This window comes from Alligator mississippiensis, chromosome 14, assembly GCF_030867095.1.
Source record: "Alligator mississippiensis isolate rAllMis1 chromosome 14, rAllMis1, whole genome shotgun sequence".
Taxonomy (NCBI): Eukaryota; Metazoa; Chordata; order Crocodylia; family Alligatoridae; genus Alligator; species Alligator mississippiensis.
The window spans coordinates 18,306,007-18,331,618 of record NC_081837.1 but is presented as its reverse complement, the minus strand read 5'-3'; the positions used below and the strand labels follow the sequence as shown (position 1 = coordinate 18,331,618).

The following is a 25,612-nucleotide window of genomic DNA, read 5'->3' as shown; positions in this document are numbered from 1 at the left end:
ATCTGCAAACCACTGCACTATGCGACAGTGATGAACAGGAGAGCTTGTCTGCAAATGGCAGCCGCAGGCTGGAGCGCTGCTCTTCTGTACTCTGCCCTGCACACGGGGAACACCTTTAGGCTGCCCTTCTGCCACTCCAACATTGTCAACCAGTTCTTCTGTGAAATCCCCCAGCTCCTTAGGATTTCTTTCTCAGAGGTGCTTACTAGTGAAATTCAGATTCTTATATTTAGTATATGTTTAGGTCTTGTTTGCATTACGTTTATTTTTGTGTCTTATATTCAGATATTCACTACTGTACTGAGAATCCCCTCTGAGCAGGGCCGGCATAAAGCAGTTTCCACCTGCCTTCCCCACCTCATTGTTGTCTCCTTGCTGGGAAGCACTGGGATGATTGCCCATATGAAGCCCACATCTGGGTCCCCATCAGCTCTGGACCTCATGCTGTCTGTTCTCTATTCTATGATCCCTCCAATGATGAATCCGGTCATCTACAGCATGAGAAACAAGGACATTAAAGCAGCTCTGTGGAAACTGCTGAGATGGAGGTGATTTATTGTGATGAAGATGTCAGTTATTGTCCAGTGACTGTCGTTTCATTGAGCATTTTTATAGTAACTGAGCTGTTTTAATAAAAATCAACTCCACCGGTGTCAGTAGTGGAGATTTATAGAAACAACCAACTGTGTTATTCATACAGATTTAGTTAACTAATGTCACTTGTGTTTCATTAGGTTTACACGATTTTAAATAACCTCTCTATCTAATTTTCACCCTATATCTCACTGAACTAGTTAGTCTCTAAGATACCACTCTGTTCTTGGTAATCTTTTTGTATGTGTTAAATTATATCTTTGATGCTGATATTGTCATTTCTTAGTGCACTGTTGCAACAGCTTTTACATACCTTAAATATTTATTAAATGCCTTGGTGGAGAATATCACTGGATCTTTCTCTCTTCTGGATTTCAAATAAAAAAGAATAATCCACATTTTACGGCATGCCCCGGGGGGACACCATCCTCCAAAAGAAAAAACAATAATAGCTGAAGTTAATTACTCCTGAGAGTTTAGGTAACTGTCCAGAATTGACACCCAAAAGCGAATTTTGAAAGGTATGAATTAGTTTGACTCATACTGACTCCTACTGTTGGGCAATTTGAAGCTAGTTCAGGCAACAAGGTTTTAATACAAGAAACAGAAGCAAGGATAAGTCTGCATTGAGCTGAAAGGCAGAGAGGTGGCACAATCTCCTTCCTCGGAGGGTCTTAAGACTGGGCTAGACCAAGCCATGGTTGGCATGACCCAACTGGAGACAGTCTGTCTTTGACTGCAGGTATAGGGATTTGTCTGACCCAGAGTGGTAGGGAAAGACTCCCTAGCTCATGATCTTGGGGCTTTAGTTTGAGCAGGAGCTTCGGCATACCATTCAAAATCCCCAACCTTGATTTCAGCCAACACCCGATGCTGGACTAGAAGACACCCTGAAGTCCCATCCATCCCTTATTTTCTATGCTTCTATCATTATATGAGAGGAGTGGTGTTGTAAAACTCGGAGGGATGTTTCCCCTGTAGCTAACACTGCTCTAAACCAATGACTAATCTTAGGGTCATAGAAAATTAGGGTTGGAACAGACCTTGGGAGATCATCTTGTCCAACACATTCCTCAAAGCAGGGCTGCTCTAAACTTGATCATGTCACTCAAGGTTTTGTCTATCTGGGTGTTCAAAACCTCCAAGGATGGAGCTTCCACCACCCCTCCGGGTAGCCTGTTCCAGTGCTTTACCACCCTCCTGGTAAGATTTCTGTTCCTAATATCTAAACTGAACTTGAGACCATTGGTCCTTGTTCAATCATCTGCTACCATGGAGAACAATGGCGCTCCATCCTCTTTGTAACCGCCCCTGAGGGAGTTGCAGGCTGCTATTAAACACCATCTTGGTCTTCTCTTCTCCAAACTAAATAAGGCCAGTTCCTTCAGCCTCTCCTCATTACTCATGTAACCTGGCCCCTTAACCATTTTTCCTGCCCTCCAGTAGACTCTCTCCAGTCTGTCTGCATCCTATCAGTAGTGGGAGGCCCAAAGCTGGACACAGTGTTGCAGATGTGCTCTCACCAGTGCCAATCAGGGGGGAAGAATCATTTCCTTTGATCTTGTGGTTATGATCCTGCTAATGCAGCACAATTGCCATTGGTCTTCTTTGCAACAAGGGCACAGTGTTGGCTCTTATTCACCTTCTGATCCACTTTAACCCCTAGGTCCTGCTACTTATCCAGTCAGTCCCCAGTCTGTACCAGTGCATAGGATTGTTCCGTGCTACATGCAGGATTTTGCACTTGTTGTTATTGAACCTCATGAGATTGCATTTGGTACAATCGTCCTATTTGTCGAGGTCCCTCTGAATCATAGCCCTGCCCTCAAACATACCTATTACTGCCCCCAGCTTGGTGTCATCAGCAGACTTGCTGAGGGTGGGCTGTATGCCATTTTCCCAGTTGTTGACAAAGATATTAAAAATAAACTGGTTCTGGACCCAACCCCTGGAGCACTGCCACTCCAACATCGTCAAACAGTTCTTCTGTGAAGTCCCCCAGCTCCTTAGGATTTCTGTCTCAGAGGTGTTTATTAGTGAAATTCAGATTCTTATCTTAGGTTCATGTTTAAGTCTTGGTTGCATTGTGTTTATATTTGTGTCTTATATTCAGATATTCACTACTGTACTGAGAATCCCCTCTGAGCAGGGCCGGCATAAAGCAGTTTCCACCTGCCTTTCCCACCTCATTGTTGTCTCCTTGCTGGGTAGTACTGGGATGATTGCCCATATGAAGCCCACATCTGGGTCCCCATCAGCTCTGGACCTCATGGTGTCTGTTCTCTATTCCATGATCCCACCAATGATGAATCCGGTCATCTACAGCATGAGAAACAAGGACATCAAAGCAGCTCTGTGGAAACTAATGAGATGGAAGTAGTTTATTCAAAAGAAGATCTCTGTTGTTCTCTAATGACTGTGGTTTCAGTGAATGTGTTTATCGAAACAATCATTTGTGTTATTAATACAGATTAACTGAGCCAATGTCAGTTTTATTTTTTTAGGTTTACACCATTTCAAATAACTTCTCTGTCTAATTTTAAACTTGTATATCCCTGAATTAGTTAGTCTCTGATACCACTCTGCCCTAGCTAATGATTTTGTATCTGTTAAATTTTATCTTTCATGCTGATGTTGTCATTTGTTACTGCACTATTGCCACAGCTTCATTATCTCTAATAATCCCTCCTGGAGAAAATCATTAGATTTTTCTCCTTTCTGTGTTATAAAGTTTTCTTGAAGTTTGATTATTTGGGATGCGGAACGAGTGTGTGACACTGTTCGGGAAAAGCCGAATGGGGAATGTAAGGGGAGAGGTAGGCGGCCCAGCCGCAGCCCTGGGGTGGGGTGGGGTGGGGTGGGCCGCCCAGTGGGATGTGCAGCCCAGCGGGCCCTGCACCTGGCCTTCCTGGGGCTGGTGCATGTGGAGGGTGTTAGCTGGGCGAGAGCAGCGCCTGGCTGGCAGGTGCGAGTGCCAAAGAGCTCAGGGCTCACCGGGTGGCAGGGCAAGGAGCAGAGGGCCGAGCGGGAGGGGACGGTGATGGTGGCAGGAGTGCTGGGTCCTGGGTGGGTGAGCCGGGTACTTTTGGGTGTGTGTTACCTGATGCTGCAAGAGCGAGGGGGTGTTTTTCTTTCGGTAGCTCAGCTGGTAGAGCAGAGGACTGTAGAGCGTTGGGCAAGACATCCTTAGGTGGCTGATTCGAGTCCGGCTCGAAGAAACGCCTCCCTTTTGGGGCTTGCATAGGAAAGCTCTGCACCTGAGGGTGGCAGGGGCAGCTTGCGTGGAAGGTGAGCGCTGCTGAGTTGTGCAAGGGCACACCAAAAGGGCCTACTGCCTGACTGGGAGGCGCTGCCCCTGCGAAAAAGTCTTCCTTTCTGCGAGCGCAAGGGGATTAGGCAGCAGGGGTGAGGCTGGCCCACGGGTGGCCAGGAAGCAAAGGGGGAGCAGGCTTGGGTAGCCAGCAGCAGCCAAAGGAAGACCTGAGGGCTGCCGAAGCCCAGGATCGATCCAGGGACCTTTAGATCTTCAGGCTAACACTCTCCCAACTGAGCTACTCTGGCTTGTAGAAGGGGAGTGGTGGCTCTGGCTGGGCCTTCCTCCCCAGACCCTGAGCCCAAGGTGGGAGGCTGGGCTTGGGGCTCTGGGCATTTTGCTTGGCTCCCAGACCTGCGGTTGCTTGGCCAGCGCCCGTGCTTGACAAGGGAGGCCCAAGAAGTGGCACGGCATGGGGAGCCTGCGGCTGCTAGGCTCCGGGCCGGCTACATGGCAGGGGCTGGGCTTGATGGCCAGCAGCTGTGGCCTCCTTTGGGAGGGCACTGGCTGGCCTTGTGTGGCCAGGGCTGGAGGCAATGCAGCCGTGCCAGGCAGGCGAGACCAAGCCTAGACGGCTAAGCCCAGCCAAACCCTGCCCAGGTCGGCTGCGGGCGAGACCCGTTTGGAGTGGGCAGCGAGCGCGTTCCCTGCGCGCTCAGGCCGTGGGACGCGGCAGCTGGTGCGTCTCCTTTTTCAGACAGGCGTCCCTGGAGCCGGGCTGGTGTCAGGCAGGCTGTCGAAGGCAAGGCATGTGGAAACTGTGGAGGCCTGACCCAGAGGGACAGGCGTGTGGTCTTGGCGGTGAGTGGGGCCTGTGGGGAAAGCCGAATGGGGAATGTAAGGGGAGAGGTAGGCGGCCCAGCCGCAGCCCTGGGTTCGGGTGGGGTGGGGTGGGTTGGGCCGCCCAGTGGGATGTGCAACCTGGCGGGCCCTCGCCTGGCCTTCCTGGGGCTGGTGCATGTGGCGGGTGTTAGCTGGGCGAGAGCAGTGCCTGGCTGGCAGGTGCGAGTGCCAAAGAGCTCAGGGCTCACCGGGTGGCAGGGCAAGGAGCAGAGGGCCGAGCGGGAGGGGACGGTGATGCTGGCAGGAGTGCTGGGTCCCTGGTGGGTGAGCCAGGTACTTTTGGGCGTGTTACCTGATGCTGCAAGAGCGTGGGGGTGTTTTTCTTTCGGTAGCTCAGCTGGTTGAGCAGAGGACTGTAGAGCGTTGGGCAAGACATCCTTAGGTGGCTGATTCGAGTCCGGCTCGAAGGAACGCCTCCCTTTTGGGGCTTGCATAGGAAAGCTCTGCACCTGAGGGTGGCAGGGGCAGCTTGTGTGCAAGGTAAGCACTGGAGAGTTGCGCAAGGGCACACCAAAAGGGCCTACTGCCTACCTGGGAGGCGCTGCCCCTGCGAAAAAGTTTTCCTCTCTGCGAGCACAAGGGGATTAGCAAGCAGGGGTGAGGAAGACCCGAGGGCTGCCGAAGCCCAGGATCGATCCAGGGACCTTTAGATTTTCAGTCTAACGCTCTCCCAACTGAGCTACTCCAGCAGTCAGGAGGGTCATCATGGCTCTGGCTGGGCCTTCCTCCCCAGGCCCTGAGCCCAAGGTGGAAGGCTGGGCTTGGGGCTCTGGGCTGCAGGCGCCTGGGCCTCTTGCCTGGCTCCGGGACCTGCGGCTGCTTGGCCAGTGCCCGTGCTTGACAAGGGGAGCCAAGAAATGGCAAGGCCTGTGGCACAATTGCCACCAGCTGTGTCCCTCTCCAGAAATCTGTCTCTGCCAGTGTGAGAGGCTGGTGTTGAATTCCTCAGGGCGGGGGATCACAAAAGCCTGGTGCCTCCGAAGAGGATTCTCTGGTCGGTGGGGAGGGGGAGGGAAAAAGCCCCTTCAGGGGCCCAGGTGACCCGTGATGCTTTGTAAGTTGGTTGGCTAGTGGCCAGCACTGGCAGCTTCGATTGGACCGGGCTGCTGAGGTCAGAAAGGTTATTTAAAGGCCCGGTCCAGGAAGAAGGCAGCCATTAGCCATGCGGTCATCGAGATGCATCTGAAACTGGCAGAGGAGCTTCACCATCTGAAACTGGCTTTCTCCTCAAAGAGTGACCTGCCTCCAGAGCAAAACTGCAACCAGCTCTGGATGATGCGGGTGAGTAAGCTACTCGAGATCCAACTAGATCCGTAGCTTACAGTAACTCAGATGCGTGATCAAAAGGCTACCTCAGCCGTGCTGGTTTGCTCTATGGGATTGATCCCTGTGATATTTCCATGACGCTGCTCTACCTTTTACCCTGTTTTCACCCTACCCCCTGTAATCAATAACGTTCTCCTTTGTGACCGGTGTGGGAGACTTGTTGAGGGGTGGGTCTAAGTTATGCCGAGGTGGCCCCTTAGGTCTGTGGACTAAGGGACACTTTCCTATTAAGGCCCTGACTTGGGAAAGTGCCCCAAGTGCCTGTATTGGGTGTAGTGCCAAGTGGACGATCAGGCCTGTGTTTTCCAAGGTGCGCAGAGCCAGAATTGAGTCCAGAGCCTTGGGTGGGTGGTGGCAGCGGGAAGCCCAGGCTAGCGGGTGTGCTGCAGGGAAGGGGTCGGCCGGACGTGAGGCACCCCAGGGAGGCACTCGGAGCCTGGAAGGTGGTCGGGCGCAGTGAGGAGGGCGGCTCAAGGCAGGAGAGCCCCCTACTGGCCCGCCACACGGCCTGGGGAGCCTGCGGCTGCCAGGCTCCGGGCCGGCTACATGGCAGGGGCTGGGCTTGATGGCCAGCGGCTGTGGCCTCCTTTGGGAGGGCACTGGCTGGCCTTGTGTGGCCAGGGCTGGAGGCAATGCAGCCGTGCCAGGCATGCGAGACGAAGCCTAGACGGCTAAGCCGAGCCAAACCCTGCCCAGGTCGGCTGCGGGCGAGACCCGTTTGGAGTGGGCAGCGAGCGCGTTCCCTGCGCGCTCAGGCCGTGGGACTCGGCAGCTGGTGCATCTCCTTTTTCAGACAGGGGTCCCTGGAGCCGGGCTGGTGTCAGGCAGGCTGGCGAAGGCAAGACATGTGGAACCTGTGGAGGCCTGACCCAGAGGGCAGGCGTGTGGTCTTGGCGGTGTGTGGGGCCTGCGGGGAAAGCCGAGTGGGGCGTGTAAGGGGAGAGGCAGGAGGCCCAGGCGCAGCCCTGGGGTGGGGTGGGGTGGGCCGCCCAGCGGGATGTGCAACGTGGCAGGCTCTGCACCTGGCCTTCCTGGGGCTGGTGCATGTGGCGGGTGGTAGTTGGGCGAGAGCAGCGCCTGGCTGGCAGGTGCTAGTGCCAAAGAGCCCAGGGCTCACCGGGAGGCAGGGCAGGGAGCAGAGGGCCGAGCGGGAGGGGACGGTAATCGTGGCAGGAGTGCTGGGTCCCTGGTGGGTGAGCCAGGTGCTTTTGGGTGAGTGTTACCTGACGCTACAAAAGAAGGGGGCTGCGTTTCCTTCGGTAGCTCAGCTGGTAGAGCGGAGGACTGTAGAGGGTTAGGCAAGACATCCTTAGGTGGTTGGTTCGAGTGCGGCTCGAAGGTGCGTCTCCCTTTTGGGGCTTGTACAGGAAAGCTCTGCACCTGGGGGTAGCAGGGACAGCTTGTGTGCAAGGTGAGCACTGGAGAGTTGTGCAAGGGCACACCAAAAGGGCCTACTGCCTGCCTGGGAGGCGCTGCCCATGGCAAAAAGAACCTGTCTCTGGGAGCGCAAGTGGGTTAGGCGGCAGGGGTGAGATTGGCCCACGGGTGGCCAGGAAGCAAAGAAGGGGCAGGCTGGAGTAGGCAGCGACAGCCGAAGGAAGGCCTGAGAGCTGCTGAAGCCCAGGATTGATCCAAGGACTTTTAGATCTTCATTCTAAGGCTCTCCCAACTGAGCTACTCCGGCTGGGAGAAGGGGAGTGGTGGTTCTGGCTGGGCCTTCCTCCCCAGGCCCTGAGCCCAAAGTGGAAGGCTAGGCTTGTGGCTCTGGGCATCTTGCTTGGCTCCCGGACCTGTGGTTGCTTGGCCAGCGCTCGTGCTTGACAAGGGAGGCCCAAGAAGTGGCACGGCGTGGGGAGCCTGCGGCTGCCAGGCTCCGGGCCGGCTACATGACAGGGGCTGGGCTTGATGGCCAGCAGCTGTGGCCTCCTTTGGGAGGGCACTGGCTGGCCTTGTGTGGCCAGGGCTGGAGACAATGCAGCCGTGCCAGGTAGGCGAAACCAAGCCTAGACGGCTAAGCCCAGCCAAACCCTGCCCAGGTCGGCTGCGGGCGAGACCCATTTGGGGTGGGCAGCGAGCGCGTTCCCTGCGCGCTCAGGCCGTGGGACGCAGCAACTGGTTCGTCTCCTTCTTCAGACATGCGTCTCTGGAGCCGGGCTGGTGTCAGGCAGGCTGTCGAAGGCAAGGCATGTGGAAACTGTGGAGGCCTGACCCAGAGGGACAGGCGTGTGTTCTTGGCAGTGTGTGGGGCCTGCGGGGAAAGCTGAGTGAGGCGTGTAAGGGGAGAGGCAGGAGGCCCAGGCGTATCCCTGGGTTGGGGTGGGGTGGGGTGGGGTGGGCCGCCAGTGGGATGTGCGACCTGGCGGGCCCTCACCTGGGCTTCCTGGGGCTGGTGCATGTGGCTGGTGGTACTTGGGTGAAAGCAGCGCAAGGCTGGCAGGTGCAAGTGCCAAAGAGCCCAGGGCTCGCCGGGAGGCAGGGCAAGGAGCAGGGGGCCGAGCGGAAGGGGACGGTGATCGTAGCAGAAGTGCTGGGTCCCTGGTGGGTGAGCCAGGTGCTTTTGGGCATGTGTTACCTGAAGCTGTAAGAGTGGGTGGATGTTTTGCCTTTGGTAGCTCAGCTGGTAGAGCGGAGGTATCTGGTTGCTTTTGCTTTTGCTATGCGGATTGCTGGAGTCTGTGTGTCCTGGACCATGGGATTCCCCAAGGATCCAAATTTGGTGGTTGGGGAGTACTGGCAATAAACTGCATGGGACAAGGGGTATTGATCTCAAAGAACAGGAGGTCACAGTGATCGGGTATCAGACCCTTAAGGAAGCTTTCTCCTTTGGAACAATGGATGTCTGTTTCCCTCAAAAAAACCAGTGGTAGAAAAAGAGAAAACTCTCATAGGCTCCTTCCCAGTGGGCAAGCTAGCATACTTGTATCCTCTCTTAAGGAGCAACTGTGGCCCTTGGCTCAATCTTCTCCCAAAAAATTAAGCTGCCGGAGAACTAACAGGGATTATGTGGAGAAGGAAGGGAACAAGCTGAGGGAGGAGATAAAAAAAAATAGGCTGTCAGTGAGCTTTTGTTGGGTCTGATCAAGCCAGCAGGGCCAGATCAATTTAATCTCAGGACCCTGCAGGAATGGGCAGAGGAGATCTCGGGTTCCTTGGCAATGATCTTTATGAAGTTGGGGAAGTTTGGTCAGGGACCAGAGGAGTGGAAAAGAGGCAGTGTAGGTGAGGAATAAGATATGCTAGTACTTTCTCCTAGGCCATTATGAATTGTGTCTGTATAATTGTCCTGGCATAGAATCCCAGGGAAAGCCAGCCCTGCAGTCCTCCAGGCATCCCACAGTGTCCTGTTCCTGCCCCAGCCTCAGCCGCTCTTGTACTTGGGGTGGCCAGTCTAGCATGGGAGGAAGACATCTAATACCCCAAGCTAACTAGTCACAGGTGGCTTTCCCCACCTATTTATGGTCTACCCTGACAACTTCCCAGTCATGATGTGCTCACCAACCACACCCTTGAAATCAGCATTGGACCTGAGTTGTGAAAGTGAGCCACTCCCAGGACATCCATCAGGGACATCAGAAACACAAGCCATGGCCCCACTATCCATGTTTACTGTTGTTTCCAAGTGGAGAAACAGCTGGAACCGAAAGGAGGTTTGGGGTGGGGGCGGCGGGGGGGTGCTCTGCGAAGCTGGAAGTGAGTGCTGACTGCTGAGTGACTGTTCGTTGTTGATTGTTGTGTGATTGCTGCCTGGGCTTGAGTCAGCCCAGGCCTAGAAGGGTATGAAAGGAGACTCCCCAGGTGACCAGGGAGCTAGTGAACATGGACTGCCAACAGGGGAGCAGTTTGCAGGCCAGTTCATAGGTAGTAGTACGCACCATGTAGGAGTAAATGGGAGCTTGGCAGAGACTTCAGTTAAGTGTATGAGGAGAGGAGCTACTACGGGGGTGGTGACACAGCCAAGGACCCTGCCCTGCTGCTGCCTCTGGCCCGGAGCTCCTGTGCGGCCTCCACCCAGACAGACCCCTTGGATGGGTTGGCAGTGCCCTAGCCCCCTGTCTGTGGGGGTTGCCTGGTAGGACCTCTGAGGCCTGGGGGGTAACATAGGGGGCGGGGGTCCCCTCACCTGTCCCACATGTGCCTGGATTGAGGCCCTGGAAGGGCAGGTGAGGGAACTTAAGGCAGAGGTGAGCAGGCTGCAGGGGATCAGGGCTGCAGAGGATGAGATTGATGAATAATTTTATTCTCTGCAGGCAGGACCAAACACCTAACGCAGAGACATCACGGGAGAGTCCCAGGACAGCGAATTGGCTAGAGGGTCGTACCCAGAGAGTTGTAGTGGATGGGCCGGTATCGACCTGGAAAGGTGTGGGCAGTGGGGTCCAGCATGGCTCGGTCCTTGGACCGATACTCTTCAATGTCTTCATCAGCGACTTGGACGAGGGACTGAAGTGTACTCTGTCCAAGTTTGCAGATGACACAAAACTGTGGGGAGAAGTGGACACACTGGAAGACAGGGAACAACTACAAGCAGACCTGGACAGGTTGGACATATGGGCAGAAAACAACAGAATGCAGTTCAACAAGGAGAAATGCAAAGTGCTGCACCTAGGGAGGAAAAATGTTCAGCATACCTACTGCCTGGGAAATGACCTGCTTGGTGGCATGGAAGCGGAAAGGATCTTGGAGTCCCAGTGGACTCCAACATGAACATGAATCGTCAGTGTGACGAAGTTATCAGAAAAGCTAATGGCACTTTATCGTGCATCAGCAGATGCATGACGAACAGAACCAAAGAGGTTATACTTCCCCTCTATCGGGTGCTGGTCAGACCGCAGTTGGAATACTGCGTACAGTTTTGGGCGCCGCACTTCAAGAGGGATGTGGATAACCTGGAGAGGGTCCAAAGAAGGGCCACACGTATGGTTAAGGGCTTGCAGGCCAAGCCCTATGAGGAGAGACTAGGGCACCTGGACCTCTTCAGCCTCCGCAAGAGAAGGTTGAGAGGCGACCTTGTGGCTGCCTATAAGTTCATTATGGGGGCACAGAAGGGAATTGGTGAGGCTTTACTCACCAAGGTGCCCCTGGGGGTTACAAGAAATAAAGACCACAAGCTAGCAGAGAGCAGAATTAGACTAGACGTTAGGAAAAACTTCTTCACTGAGTGGCCAATGTCTGGAATGGGCTACCAAGGGAGGTGGTGCTCTCCCCTACCCTGGGGGTCTTCAAGAGGAGGTTAGATAGGCATCTAGCTGGGGTCATCTAGACCCAGCACTCTTTCCTGCCTATGCAGGGGGTCGGACTTGATGATCTATTGAGGTCCCTTCCGACCCTAACATCTATGACAGTTGAATGGAGGATGGTCACCAACAGAGCTAGGCAGCGTGCGGCTGTGACTGCTTCCCCAATGCAACTGGGGAACAGAAACAAAGCCCTGGCAGCACTGGAGGATGATGCAGCAGAGGAGCACAGGTGGTCTTCTCATCCATCTATCCTTCCAGGTCAGCAGTCGCCATCAGCAGTAGGATGCCTGCATCAGGGAAGTCAAGTAGTATGAGGATGTCTCTCTCAACTTCCTGGTTCATGTCATAGTGCAGCCCCCCTATATTATGGACATCACCTGCATCATCCACTTTAATGGCACTGGTTCTTGTTTGGCTGTACACAGCTATCCCAACTCACCCCCACACAGACCCAAGAAATGGACCAAGCTGGAGCTGGTCCAAGTTGAAGACTCCTTGCCTCTCCTGGACATGGACAGCAACCATCCCCAGAAAGTAACATCCCAGATGCCACTAGTCAGCATCCCAGTGCTGGGAACTGTGCCCAGCAGTGGGAAGCGCTTCCCCCAGCTGGCCTCGGTTCCCCAGCACTGGGTCCCAGGCAGCAGAAGCAGCCTCCTGTGATCCAGCAGGCAAATTGGGGGCCCACCTGCACCCCCGGAGACTCCTCCCGAGAGTGCAGGCCCCCGATTTGCCTGCTGGATCACAGGATGCTGCTCCTGCTTGTCAGCAGCTTGAGGTGCAGTTTCCTAGAAACCCCTGCACCTATGTCCTTGAAGCTTGGCAAGCTTCATGCCCTCAGAAGGGGCTACCATCCCTGCAAGTTTCATCAGAATCAGGCAAGAAATGACAAAGTTATAGGCTGTTTTGTGCTTCCTCATTATAGCCTATGGCGAAATGTCAAAACAGCGAAACCATTGCAAGGAAACAGAATGGAACAGTCCTTCTGAAATGAAATGAAACTCGAAACAAAACACTGTTCCATAGAAATGGAAGTCGAAGCAGAATGCTGCTGTTTTGCACAGCACTAACATGCATCACTACAGACTAACTAAATAAGAGCGGGGTGAGAGAGATCACATACAAGTCTGTTTTTCAATCTTGGCAGTAGGAGCAGACTAGTAGTGGTAGGAACAGTAAGTTATGGTAACAATGGAACTGATGGGCATTCACTCCTAGTCACTCCCACCCAGCTGACCACCCAGTCAGTGCTTTCTGCCATGATGGGGAAACCCTGGGAATTCCCAGACACTGGACCATTATAAATAGGGATTCAGTTTTCTATTTGCCATGGAAAAATCTGGAAAAACACCTGTTTTCTCATTTTGAGGAGAAACATGTGCATTTTCTTCTTTAAAGGAGCAAAACAGGAAATAGCAGGAGGAATGTGATCAAGCAGGGGGTGCTACATGTATGTGCTCATGCTCACATGCACATGGCAGCCAGCCAGCATGGAGAGCAGTTCCCACAGCTCCCCACAGGTAGGTTTGGGTGTGGAAGGATTAATGCCCTTGCCATGAGGGAGGGAGGGATTTGGGCAGTCCTGGAGGCGCTGCCCAACCGGGTTGGTTTACATGGGGCCTGGGCCTTGGGGTGTAAATGCAGAGCCCCAGGACCCTGGGCAGGAAGTGGGACAGAGTTGCAGGTGGCAGCCTGACTCCCTCACCGCTGCACACGCCCCCAAGGGAAGGCATGGGGGGCACATGCTCCCCATATTTTTGCATGGAGTAGATATGAGTTGCCTGCTGTGGGCTCAGGGCTGCCCCGCCAGGGGGCCTCCATGGGAGAGAAGGTGGGACCCAGCATGGTGGCAAGGCAGAGTGGGGTAGTGAGGCTCTGCTTCCACTGGGACTTCTGCACTGCCATAGCAAGGTGCCCCAGTCTGCCCAGCAGCAGTGGGGTGGCAGCATGGAGTTGTGCCCGCCGCTGCTGTGGGGCAAGCAGGAGGCGTTGGGCTCCAGACGGTAGCACTAAGCCTCCCTACCCAGCCCACTCTACCCTCCCATGCTGGGTCTTCTCCGCTGTACCACAGAGGCCCCCGGGGGAAGGCAGCAGGGTGGGGCACCAGAATGGCAGGGCTGCTCAGCACCACAAAGGGTGGGGGGGACAGCCACAGCTGGACCCATGTCCGAGTGAGCAAAGGGGACAGGGTGAGCTCTGATTATTCCATGGTAAAACCCCTCAAACGACCAAAACGCTGCCTTGCATCCATAGATGCTTCTCAAGCAAATCCTGGGACGTCATTCTCCCCTTGTACTCAGCCTTTGTGAGGCCGCAGCTGCAGCACTGCGTCCAGTTTTGGGCTTCACAATTCAAAAAGGATGTGGAAAAGCTTGAGAGAGTCCAGAGAAGAGCCACGCGCATGATCAGAGGTCAGGGAAGCAGACCCTACGATGACAGGCTGAGAGCCATGGGGCTCTTTAGCCTGGAAAAGCTCAGGCTCAGGGGTGACCTGATGGCCACCTATTAGTTTATCAGGGGTGACCACCAGTATTTGGGGGAACGTTTGTTCACCAGAGCACCCCAAGTGATGACAACTAGGTCGAATGGTCATAAACTACTACAAGACCGTTTCAGGCTGGACATAAGGAAGAATTTCTTTACTGTCTGAGCCCCCAAGGTCTGGAACAGCCTGCCACCAGAGGTGGTTCAAGCACCTACATTGAACACCTTGAAGAGCAAACTGGATGCTTATCTTGCTGGGATCCTATGACCCCAGCTGACTTCCTGCCCTTTGGGCAGGGGGCTGGACTTGATGATCTTCCAAGGTCCCTTCCAGCCCTAATGTCTATGAAATCTATGAAATTCAGTGCCAAAATGTAAAGGTACTTAGAATCTATTTCCTTATAGTGGTTGAGGCACTGGTAGGCTTCCAAAGTACTTTAAAATTGTAAAGGGGTGTAGGTTGTAGCGGTGTTGGTCTAAGGACATAGGCAGACAAGGTTCCTTGGGTGAATTTGATATCTTTTATTAGACCAACCCAAATAGTTGGAGAATAGTTATTAAGCAAGCTTTCGGGTTCAAAAACCTTTTGTCAGGCTAAGGAAGTTTCAGCAGTTGGTGTGTGCTCTTCCTTGATGGAATGAAAAGTAAAGAAGCCAGGGGCTGGGTTGGGCAGGGGAGTCAGTTGCCAGGCAGATTATAATGTGTCAAAAATCCAATGTCTATATTTAGTCCATGATCTCTAGTATCCAGGAGGTTGATGAAATGGAGCTCACAGGCTCGTCTCTGGGAAGTGTTGTGTAAGTTTCCCTTGAGGATCAGGACTGAGAGATTGGAGAGAGAGTGGCCCTCCCGTGAGAAATGTGCCCCCACCGGTAATTGGGTGTTTCTGTCTTTGATGGATTTCCAGTGTGCATTCATTCTGGTGCGCAGTTGTTGTTTGGTCTCTCCTACGTATTTTCCATCAGGGCATTTGGTGCACTGGATGAGGTATATTACATTTCTGGAGGTGCAGCTGTAAGATCCTGGGATGCTGATGGCTCTGTTGTGGGGTGTAGTAATAGCGGGGGTGGTGGAGATGTGTTGGCAGGTTTTGCATTTCTTGTCCTGGCACAGTCTGGATCCTTTTGGTGTGCTCTGGGCCTGAGGAAGTTTGCTTCTGGTGATGAGGTTGGCGATGTTCAGTGCTTGTTTGAAGGTTAGGATGGGTGGCTCTGGGAAGATCTTTTTAAGAATAGGGTCTCTTTCTAGTATGGGTTGCAGTTGTTTGAGGATTTTTCATATAGGTTCAAGAGAGGGGTGATATGTCATAACCAGCGGTGTGCGATTTGGGGGGTGGGGCTGTACTGCAGCAGTTCTTCACGTGGTATCCGGGTGGCTCTTTCAAACGTGCGATCTCTCTCTCTGGAGGAGTGTCCTTGCTGGGTGAAAGCCTTTTTAAGATTGGTGAGGTGGCGATCCCAGGTGTTCTCTTCAGTACCAATGCGGTGGTATCTGAAGGCTTGGCTGTATATCACAGCTTTTTTGGTTTGTTTGGGGTGACTGCTGGTTCTGTGCAGATATGTATGTTAGCCTGTGGGTTTCTTGTATAACGTGGTCTGTATTTTATCATTCTGGATACTGATCATCGTGTCTAAAAAGGAGATGCTGGTGTTGGAGTATTCTAGAGAAAGTTGGATGGAGGGATGGTGATTGTTGAATTTCTGATGGAACTCAATCAGAGATTGTAGGTTTTCAGTCCAAATGATGAAGATGTCATCGATATATCTGAAGTATAGCAAGGGTTTGATGGGGCAGTTCTTGAGGAAGTCTTCTTCCAGGTGGCTCATAAAAAGGTTGGCATACTGTGGGGCCATTTTAGTGCCCCTTAGCTGTTCCCATCATCTGGAGAAAGTGTTGATTATTAAAAGTGCTATTGTTGTGTATGAGGATGAAGTGTATAAGGTCAGTAATATCTTTGGGTCTGTATTCTGAGTTGTAATCTTGTTCCTGTAGATATGTAAGGCAGGCTTGGATGCCATCCTGGTGTGGGATGTTGGTATATAGGCTGGTAACGTCCATGGTGGCTAGGAGTGTGTTGCTGGGAAGGTGGCCTATGTTTTTAAGTTTCCGTAGAAAGTCTGCAGTGTTTTGTACAAAACTTGCTCTGTGGGTGACGAGCGGTTTTAGGATTGATTCAACGAAACCTGATATTTCCTCAGTTAGGGTCCCATGGTTGGATATGATAGGTCTGCCAGGGTTCCCTTGTTTGTGGATTTTAAGGAGCATGTAAAAAGTCTCCGGGTTAGGTAGCAGGGGGATCAAGGTCTGAAGTTTTTCTTGTAGTCTTGATGGAAATGATTTGATGGTATTGTTGAGTTTTTTGGTGAAAAAGGATCTTCTTGTACTTCTTTGTAGTAGGTGGTGTCAGAGAGCTGTCTGTTGGCTTCCTTTATGTAATCCTCAGAGTTTAGGATAACTATGGCTCTTCCTTTATCTGCTGGTTTTATTACTATTTGGTGGTTACATCTTAGAGATTCTATGGCCTTTTTCTCTGGTAGAGAGAGGTTGTTGTGGTGGCGTGTGTTGCCGATTATTTCATTGTTCATTCTTTCCCTGAAGCAGTCAATGTAGCGGTCAAGGTTAGGGTTTCGTCCACTGTGAGGTGTCCAATCTGATGTTTTTTTGGACTTTTTGGCGTTGATCTTTTCCTGAATGTTGTCAGAGGTATATTTAAAATTGTAATTATGTCTATAAAACATTATGTTCAACTGAAACCTACATATATAGTGGTGTTTCATTGAAATCATGGAAAAACACAGATCTGGGGGAGTTTCATCAGAGAATTTGCAAATTTGAAACAGTTTGAGAAAACCAGGATCCCTGAATGAGGCATGCTGGAATTTGTGCTCTCACTGTCTACCTACTAATGGAGAAGCAGCAATGCTGTGGGACGATGCTTGGAAGAGTGATGTGTGTACACAATGGTGCCACAACTTATTTGATCCAGGACAAATACCAGGATAATCTGGACCACGTCAGATGCTACTTTTGTTCATGCCCTAGGTTTTTCCCAGGACAATGCTTTCCCTGCTCAGCCTTGGGTCCTTTCTTAATGACAGAGACCTTATTGACTAGGAGCTGAAGCCTTGTGGAGGTAACAGTTTGAGATTTCTCCATGGCAGGCACTTGAAGTTCTGCTTCTTTCATACAACACCATAACCCCAACAGCTTTAAAAAGGAGATGTTTACTGGCAGAGCTGACCCTAGCGGGGTGCAGGGCCTGGGGTAAATCCAGTGCTGTAGCACTGCCCTGCATGCCCTGGACAGCACACAGTCTTTAGCATGGGAGGGGGTTGAGTGGCTGGATGCGAAGCTGGCAGTGCGGGGAAATGGTGTGCGGTGGCGGCGCAGAGTGGGGCTAGGAGGGGCTGTGGCCACTGCACCTGGCTCTGTGGGGTCCCCCGAAGTGCAGGGCCTGGGATGGTTGCCCTGATTCCCCCTCCCACCCCCCTACCCCCCCGGGATGGCTCTGTTAACTGGTATAGTAAACTTCAGAGGCAGTACAGCAGGGTTCCCAGGTTCTTATAAACATAGAAAAGTAGAGAACGTGTAGTTCAACCCCTTGCTTGAACCAGGATCATCCCTATCTAAGCCATTTTAGGTAAGTCTTTTCCTAAACTATTCTTGAAGACTTAAGAAACAACCCTCACACACAACTGTCAGGCATAATCATTCTTTCACCTATCCTAGGGAAAGCGGAGGGCAAGGGTACTGTAAGTGTCTTGTTACTACAAGGACAGAAAGTAGTTTCTTAAACAATGTTTAAGTTATCCAAGGAAGAGGATCATTCCCCCGATACAGAAGAAGGCCAAACCCCTCCTATTCCATTCAATATGACCAAGGGCTAGAAGTCCTTTCTGATCCTAATTGTGATGATTGGTCTGACCCTGAGTACAGTAGCAAGTCTCAGAGCATCAACTTCAGCTCCAGAAGAAGCATCAGCACAACCAAGTCAAAACCCACAACCCAGGTTGTAGACAACACCCATTGCTTCTGAGGAAAGTGACATAAAAAATTAAGAAACTGACACCTGTAGCCGGACAAGAAAAAAAATCTTTCTTAACTCCATGTGGCAGCCAGAAACATGAGAAAACCAAACAAGTTCATTCTGCATTGCAACCTGCAGACTGCAACTACCCCCCCTGCCCCCCCAATATATCACACATCCAAACTCAGGAGTGGGCAAAATATGGCCCATGGACCAGATCCAACCTCCCAAGAGATGGTATCTGTTGCAGACACGTGCAGAGAATGGATCATGGTTCTTTCCCGGGACCTGGACCCCGGGCCCAGGCTGTCACCATCCTATGGCCCTGGCCCTGGCTCTGAATGCCCAACCTGCTCCCAGATGCCACTCCCCACCTGCCCATAACCCCATCCCATCCTCCCAGCTGAGCACGCTCTGCCCGTGAGACTCCTAGGCCAGTCTGCATTGAGATGCTGCCCACCTGGTCTGTCTGGCACCCCTGGTGGTGGGTGCCAGACGAATAGCCCCAGGGCCTCATAGGATCAATTGGCATCTCCCGGACCCCAGACTCCCCCCTTCTGCCAGGCTGGACAGTGTGATGGGGGTCCAAGTCCACACCCCCCCACCATGGCCCTCAGCAGCTCACCAAAACTCCTGAAGTGGCCCTCCAGCCCAAATAATGATCAGCCCTGCTCTAACTGGAAACTCATTTTTATCTTGCTATTCCATAAACGTATACTGTCTCCTTTAATCCCTTTTCCCAGCCAATCTGGTTGTGGAGCTTTGCTTCATTCTCCTAGTGCTGAACATCATCTTCAGTTTTTATCTGCTCTGGACTGCAGAGACATTCTCGTGGTCCCAGAGAGATGTGTGTGTGGATCACCTGGGATTCCCTTCAGAACGTAATCCAGGCATTGCTACTCCTCAGCCGGCGCTCATCTAACCCTTCCTGAGCACTTCCTATGAAGGAGATTCCACAACATCACTAGGCAGTCTGTTCCACTAGGAAGTATTTTCCTGATACACACTCTAAACTAATTTGCTGCACTTTAAAGTCATGGCTACCTTCCCTACTCTCTGCACTGTGGGAGAAAGTTCTTCTCCCTCCTCTTTAGGGTAGCACTTCAAATATTTGAAGACTGTTATCATACCCCCACCTTACTCATCTTTTTCGGCAAGAAAAATATGCCCATTTCTTTCAACTTTTCCTCATCTAAGTTGCCTTCCTTTTATCATTTGTGTTGCTCACCTTTAGCCCATCTCTCATTTCTCCCCATCCCTTGTAAATTGAAGTGGCCAGATCTCAGGATAATTTTGAACTACTCACAGAGCATTATGGTCAGAAGGCTCCCCCTGCTGTAATGTCCTTAAAAGAAACATCAGTATTTTGTTTGGCTCGATGAGTTTTGGGTTGTGTTATCCAAACACCCGGAATTAAAGCCCCCAAATAACAAGTCTCAGCCCAATTGGCGGGAAGCTGTTTATATGCCCATCGCCCACAAATCCACCATAGCCCACAGGCTTCATTTGTGATGGTGGAACGAGAGCTCTTTAAAGTTAGAGTTAGTGAGCTTCTTTTTGTTGAACTCCCATTCACCTTGGTACCATTTCGATAGTGGGTACAATTAATGCCCCAAACTGAAATCCACTCCTTACTCAATAGGCAGTTACAATTGTCAAAATTGTTATATGAGACATTTGCGCATGTCCATGCACCTTCCCAGGGGGCGATTTCCTTAGAAATCCATGTTTCCTTGCACCTTGACTGTCCCACTTTAAATCCACTTCCGTGTTGGGAAATGCAAATAGATCCAGTAACTTTTGCCACCATAATTCTCCCAGAACCATTATATCGCAAAGAGAAATTCCGGTTAAAACCCCAATCTGAGACTATACCAGTTCTATTGAGGGGGATAGGCAAGAAAGGGACTCTCTCATCACTAGAAACAGGAGTAAGTGCGCACAAAAGACAACTTTCGTTAGTTAGAGCCCGAGCTGAGTCTTTCAGAAGGGCCACCCATGAATTTCCCACCCATGTATTTGTAGGTGTGCCTTTAGGTTCCCATATATTATTGACAGGTTGAAGGCTTGAAGGCCAATCTTTGAGAATTGCAGACCAGATTTCTGGGTCTGGCTTTACACACAGCGGTGTTGTATCGCCGGATTGAATTATAATTTCTCGACACGGGCAGCACCGGGAAATGGGGTGCAGGAGGGCACTAAGTATTGTAGACTTTGAAAGTTTGTAGTTAGCCTCAGTGAGGGTTCCACCCCCGTTTTGGGGACACTTACAACAGGTGGGCATAATAGCTGGGTTTGATATACCTAAAAGGGACAAGAGCTTCAACAAATAGACTAGGGCCCACATCTTTGCAAGCGTAACTTTAAATCTCCAGCAGGTTCACTTTTCCATTTGTTGGCTTCTTGTTCCCGGGTGTTATCAGCTTCCGGAGTGACCACACCCTGGGAGTTGGTGTCCTCCTGATGAAAAGGCTTCACCCTCGAGCAATGGGTCCACTTATCGCTGTTTGATAAGCGAAGAGCTGTGTGTGTAGTCAGCAGCACCTGGTAGGGTCCCTCCCACCTTTCCGCAAGAGGATTCTTTCTCCACTTCTGTACCAGGACCTGGTCACCCGGTTTAAAGTTGTGGATCGGTGCATCAAGCGGGAGGCTCTGGAAGGGTGCAGCAAACCTGTGTAGGGAAGACAAAACAGACTGCAAGGCGATAACATGTTTTCAAATTTCGGATTTCCCCAAATCCACAGTAACCTGTTCCCTCCACCCCGCTGGCAAGACTCTGGGAGGCATACCAAACATTAATTCAAAAGGTGACAATTTAATCCCTCTACGTGGTGTGCTACGAATACGAGTTAAAGCCAGTGGGAGTGCCTGCGGCCATTTCAAATGAGTCTCAATACAGATTTTCGTTAGCATAGCCTTCAGTGTTCTATTCATGCACTCCACCTGACCTGAACTCTGGGGTCTCCATGGAGCATGGAGTTTCCATGTGATATCTAAAGCTTTGGACACTTCCTGCACTATTTTCCCCACAAAATGACTTCCTTGATCTGACTCAATGGATCCAGGCAACAGAAATCGCGGTATTATCTCATGGAGTAGTACCCGTGTCACTGTGGATGCGGTAGCCATTCTTGTGGGGTACGCTTTCACCCATCCAGTTAGTTTATCAACCAATACTAGCAGATAACGGTAACGACCAGACTTTGGAAGTTCAGCGAAGTCAATCTGCCAAGCTTGTCTGGGATAATGGGCCCACGGTCTTCCTCCCATAGGGGCTGGTGGTCTTGTAGATTTTGGGTTTACCTTTTGACAGGTCGGGCACTGAGAGACCACTCTCTGGGCTTCCAAATAAAGTCCTGGAGCCACCATTTGACGAGTTAACAAGTCTCCCATCACATTGCCCCCCATGTGAGTGGTATAATGTAACCGGTGGAGTATCTCTCCCAATAAGCATCGAGGTATTAATACTTTTCCTCTGGGTACAATCCACCATCCTTGAGGGTTCTTAATAGCCTTGAGCTCTGCGGCTAGCTTATCTGATCCTGGGCCATACTTTGCTTTACAATCTTCTGAGTAAAAGGGCACCCCATGGGCCGAGCCCTGAAACACTGCCTCTCCTCCCATCTGTGCTGCCTCTTTGGCTGCTACGTCAGCCTTCGCATTTCCCCTTCTCTGGCGCTCGTCTGCAGCCTTGCCATGGGCTTTAACATGCACCACGGCCACCTCTTTCGGTAGCCGGAGGGCTTCCAATAGCATTACAATCTGTGGCCCATTTGCAATCTTTTGTCCAGAGGCCGTGATGAACCCACGTTCTTTCCACAACAACCCATGGGCATGTACAGTGGCAAAGGCATAGCGCGAATCTGTAAAAATGTTCACTCTTTTGTCTTTTCCTAATACCAATGCACGTGTCAGGGCAGTGAGCTCCGCTGCCTTTGCTGACCAGTTTGCAGGGAGTTTTTCTTTCCATACAGTCTCAGTTAAGGTTACCACAGCACACCCTGTATGCCGCACGCCATGTATTACACTACTTGAACCATCTACGAAGAACTCCTCCTCTGGGTTCTCGAGTGGGTCGTCTGTCAAGTCAGGACGGATTAGTACTGTTTGAGTCAATACCTCTAAGCAATCATGGCACGGAGGTCCCGGTTCTGGTATCAGGGTGGCTGGGTTCAAAGCAGTGGTGTGCTTGAAGGTGAGGCCTGGATTAGATAGGAGAAAGATTTCATATCTGGATTGTCTGGAGGGGTTTAAGAATTTCCCTGCCTCTCCTCCGAGGATCTGGGGAACCCCATGGGGTGTATATTTGGGACCATAGGATAATTCACTAAAACCTTTTTGTTTACAGCTCTCAAGTCTTGCACTAACCTGAAGGAGGCACCATCTGCTTTGGGCACACCCAGGATCGGGGTGTTAAAGGGGGATGATCCCTTTATTAACCACCCATACTGCTTGAATTTTTCAATCAGCGGCTTCAAACCTGCGCGGGTGGATTTCTTCAGCGAATACTGTCTCACACACACAGGACCCTCTCCCTCCTTTAGAGGAATCTTGACTGGATTTACGTATTTTGCCCGGGCAGGAGTTCCATCTGCCCACACACATGAATCAACATTCTCTAAAATCTCAATTCCTTTGGCTTCTGACACAGTTTCAGCTGCCCTGAGGACTATTTGGTAATTTGAACCCTGCTTCACGGGTAGCTGCATCACAATTTGATCCTCACGGAAGAAGATTTCAGCTTGGAGTTTTGTTAGTAGATCTCGCCCCAAGAGAGCTACGGGACAGGCGGGTGAAACGATAAAAGCATGCTCTAACATATTATTCCCAATTTTTGTGAGGAGGGGCTTGCATACAGGCAATCTAGTTCGTCTTCCCTCTATACCTTCTACAGTCACATGCTTTCCGCTTTCTTTAGCTAAAGGGGGCTTTTCAGTCTCCTTCAGCTAGTATCTTCCCCGAGGAGTCCACCCGCTTCTGGCGGCCCCCCTGCTGAGCTTTCCTCCGTTTGTCCTTCAGCTTAGGGCAATCCCTCTTCCAGTATTCCTTTCTCTCGGCAATATGCACATTCGTCAGGCTTAGGTCGGCCTTTTCCAGTCTTCTCCCCCCCCTCAGGTTTCTCCTTCCATCGCCCGCCAATGTCTGCGCTTTTGCCCAAGGCAGCTGCTAGCATTGCCATCTGTCTTTGTCCACGCTTTTCCTCTCTCCTCTCTGCCACCTGATCACGATTCCCATAAACTTTATATGCAATCTCTACAAGTTCTGAAAGGCGTTTTTCTAGTCCCCCCCTCAGTCTTTTGCAGCTTTTTCCTCATATGGGGGAGGTGTTTTTAGAACGGCTTGTGTCAGCTATCTCTTCCCGATCCGTTTGGTCTGTGTCCGGTGGTGTTTTAGCCTCATCCCAGCGCCTTAACCCATGAGTCAGATCTCCCTCACTATCAGAATCAGAGAGGACTCGGGGCTTTCTCCCAGCGTCTTTTGCCAATAACATCTTACACATTTTTTCTTTACACTTCTGAATCCATGGGGGACTGGGATTCATCACAGCACTCATCCAGCAATCTATATACGGATACTGATCCCAATGACCGTCCCTTGTTATCACACCTAACACTGCATTAGCCAACTTCACATCAAAAGAACTGACATCCGGCCACCCCACTTCAAACGACGGCTATTCCAATTGACAGAAAGTAATCAATCTGTCCTTTGACATCTCTATTCCGTAATTTCCTTTGAATTTACTAAAGTTCCTTAGCATGCATCCTAAAGCGGTTGCAGAGTTTTCTTCCCGGGAGCTACCCGAACCCATTGTGTCAACCAATATTCGGACCTATTTGCTGAACACTAAAACAAAATCACTCTAAACAAAGTCCCCAGGGCTAATGTTCAGACTTATATACTGAACGTTCCAAAATTCCAAAATCCCCGAGAGACTATTCAAATGACACAAGGAAAGCGAATACTCACTCCTGCCAACACCCTGGCACCGTCTCTTCGGACCCTGCTCAGCCTGGGTGACTCATTCAGTGGAGAGCCTTTTAACCTCCTGGGTGTCCCGACTCACGTTCCCAGTGACCGTGACAGACTCCAAAATCAGTCTGGTGCGCACTTCACAGACACCTTTCCCGCTTCTGTCGTTGACCCCAGGGTAGGCCAAGAGCCTCTCCTGCCTGGCTCGCCAAATTGTTGCACAAACGGCTAGTTTCGTGCCCCTGGAGGCTTGTCCAATCCACCCCAGGAGAGAGTCACACACAGGCTAGGTCCAATTTCAGATTTATTTGTTTGGAAACAGACCGACCCAGGAGTTGTGCCACTCAGATCAAGGTCGACCACAAACTTGGTCTGAAACGTCTTTTTATAGCCAAGGTAAACAATAGATTTCAACGTATCGTGCAGTTATTGGCAGACTTAGCATTACGTCTTGCATCGTATGTCTAGCAGTTACATGTTCTAAGACGGTTTACATACATGTCTCATTTACATCTTAAATCCCCTCCCAGGGGCAGTTCTTAAGCCCCTCGCGGTCATCCTTCGGTCAGGGTCTGGTCTCTCCACCTCAGCATCTTCCCTGCCCCTCTTCTCTTATCTCTCGTAAGGAGTTATTTATTGCATCTGTTCCTGGCTCTGTCTGCAGAAGTTTTTTGTGCTACTCGTAAATCTATCATTAGCATATATGCCTTAGCAAAAGCAATTATGAAAATATGCAGAAGCAATTATAAAAGCAGGAAAATATAGATTATGCTATATTTTTACCACATGCGTAGTCCTAAAACGGAACTGTGGCAAAAGGCCTGCCGCATGCGCAGTTCTGAACTGTGGGCCCCCCTTAGTAACCTCATGTCTTGGTGTAACTCTAGGGCAATGAGCGAGTATGATGTTTACAAAATTTATGTGCAGAGTAAGCATTAATCTATGTGTTCTAACAAGAAGCCTTGAGCCTTATCACAAAGCGAGCGTTGCCTAGACTGTTTCTTATTATGACACTGCTTATCTATTGCAGGAGGAAAAAAAAGAGAAAAAGCAGCCCACAACTCAGCCGTAAGGCCTTGTGCAGCTTGCATAAGGGATCATGAGACATTTTTACCACACCAGCCTTGGTGGGGCCAGAAGGTGCCAGCAGATATCAGGTGTTTGTGGCTCTGAATTTGCCTCACTTGACCTTCACAAGGTCCCCTCACAGTCCAGCACCTCCCGCTCCTGGAGACAGGCCCAGGAAAGAGCCTCAGTGGCAGAGGGTGCTGGTGGCAGGGAAGCTGCAGGGGCTGGGCCGTGGGAGAAGGAGCTGGGGCTAGAGGTGGCCCAGAGGGGTGGTGTGGCCTAAGCTGAGGCTGGAGGGTCAGGGCTGGGGTTGGACTGCTTGTGGGGAGCAGGGGGTTGTCCGTGGGATGCACATCTCTCCCCACAGCCTCCAGGAGCCCCCCTCACCTGCCCCAACCTGGCTCTGGGCCACCTGGCACTGGGCACCAGGGTTCCTGACTCTACCCTTGCTGCCAGCCCCAGTCCTGCCCCAAGCACTTGTGGGGGAGCAGGGCCAGGACGAGCAGGGCCCTGACCAGGGTGGTCATGGTGCTGCAGGAAGGGAGCCCAGAGCCCAGCATGGAAGCTCAGCTCCTGGGGCCGTGGTCCCCAGCACCCAAGGCCAGGTCCTTGAGCAGGATCAAATTGGGATTTGCATAGAGGTAGTGTGCCAGGGGAGGCCGGGACAGATGAGAGGGCATGTGCACTCTGTCCCTGGCCAGGCCTCCCCGTCTCTGCTGGGGAAGCCTGGGCAAGCTCTTTAGGCTT

General features: G+C 51.4%; 1 protein-coding gene across 1 annotated transcript; it reads right to left on the bottom strand.

Moving 5' to 3' along the window:
• Positions 1-19,142: 19,142 nt before the first annotated feature.
• Positions 19,143-24,124, bottom strand: LOC132244868 (uncharacterized). Its single transcript, XM_059717532.1, has 2 exons — positions 23,795-24,124; positions 19,143-20,495 (listed from the first exon to the last, which is right to left on the bottom strand). Exon 2 carries the CDS (start codon positions 20,169-20,171, stop codon positions 19,143-19,145), a length of 1,029 nt encoding a protein of 342 aa, XP_059573515.1. The 5' UTR covers positions 20,172-20,495; positions 23,795-24,124.
• Positions 24,125-25,612: the final 1,488 nt, after the last annotated feature.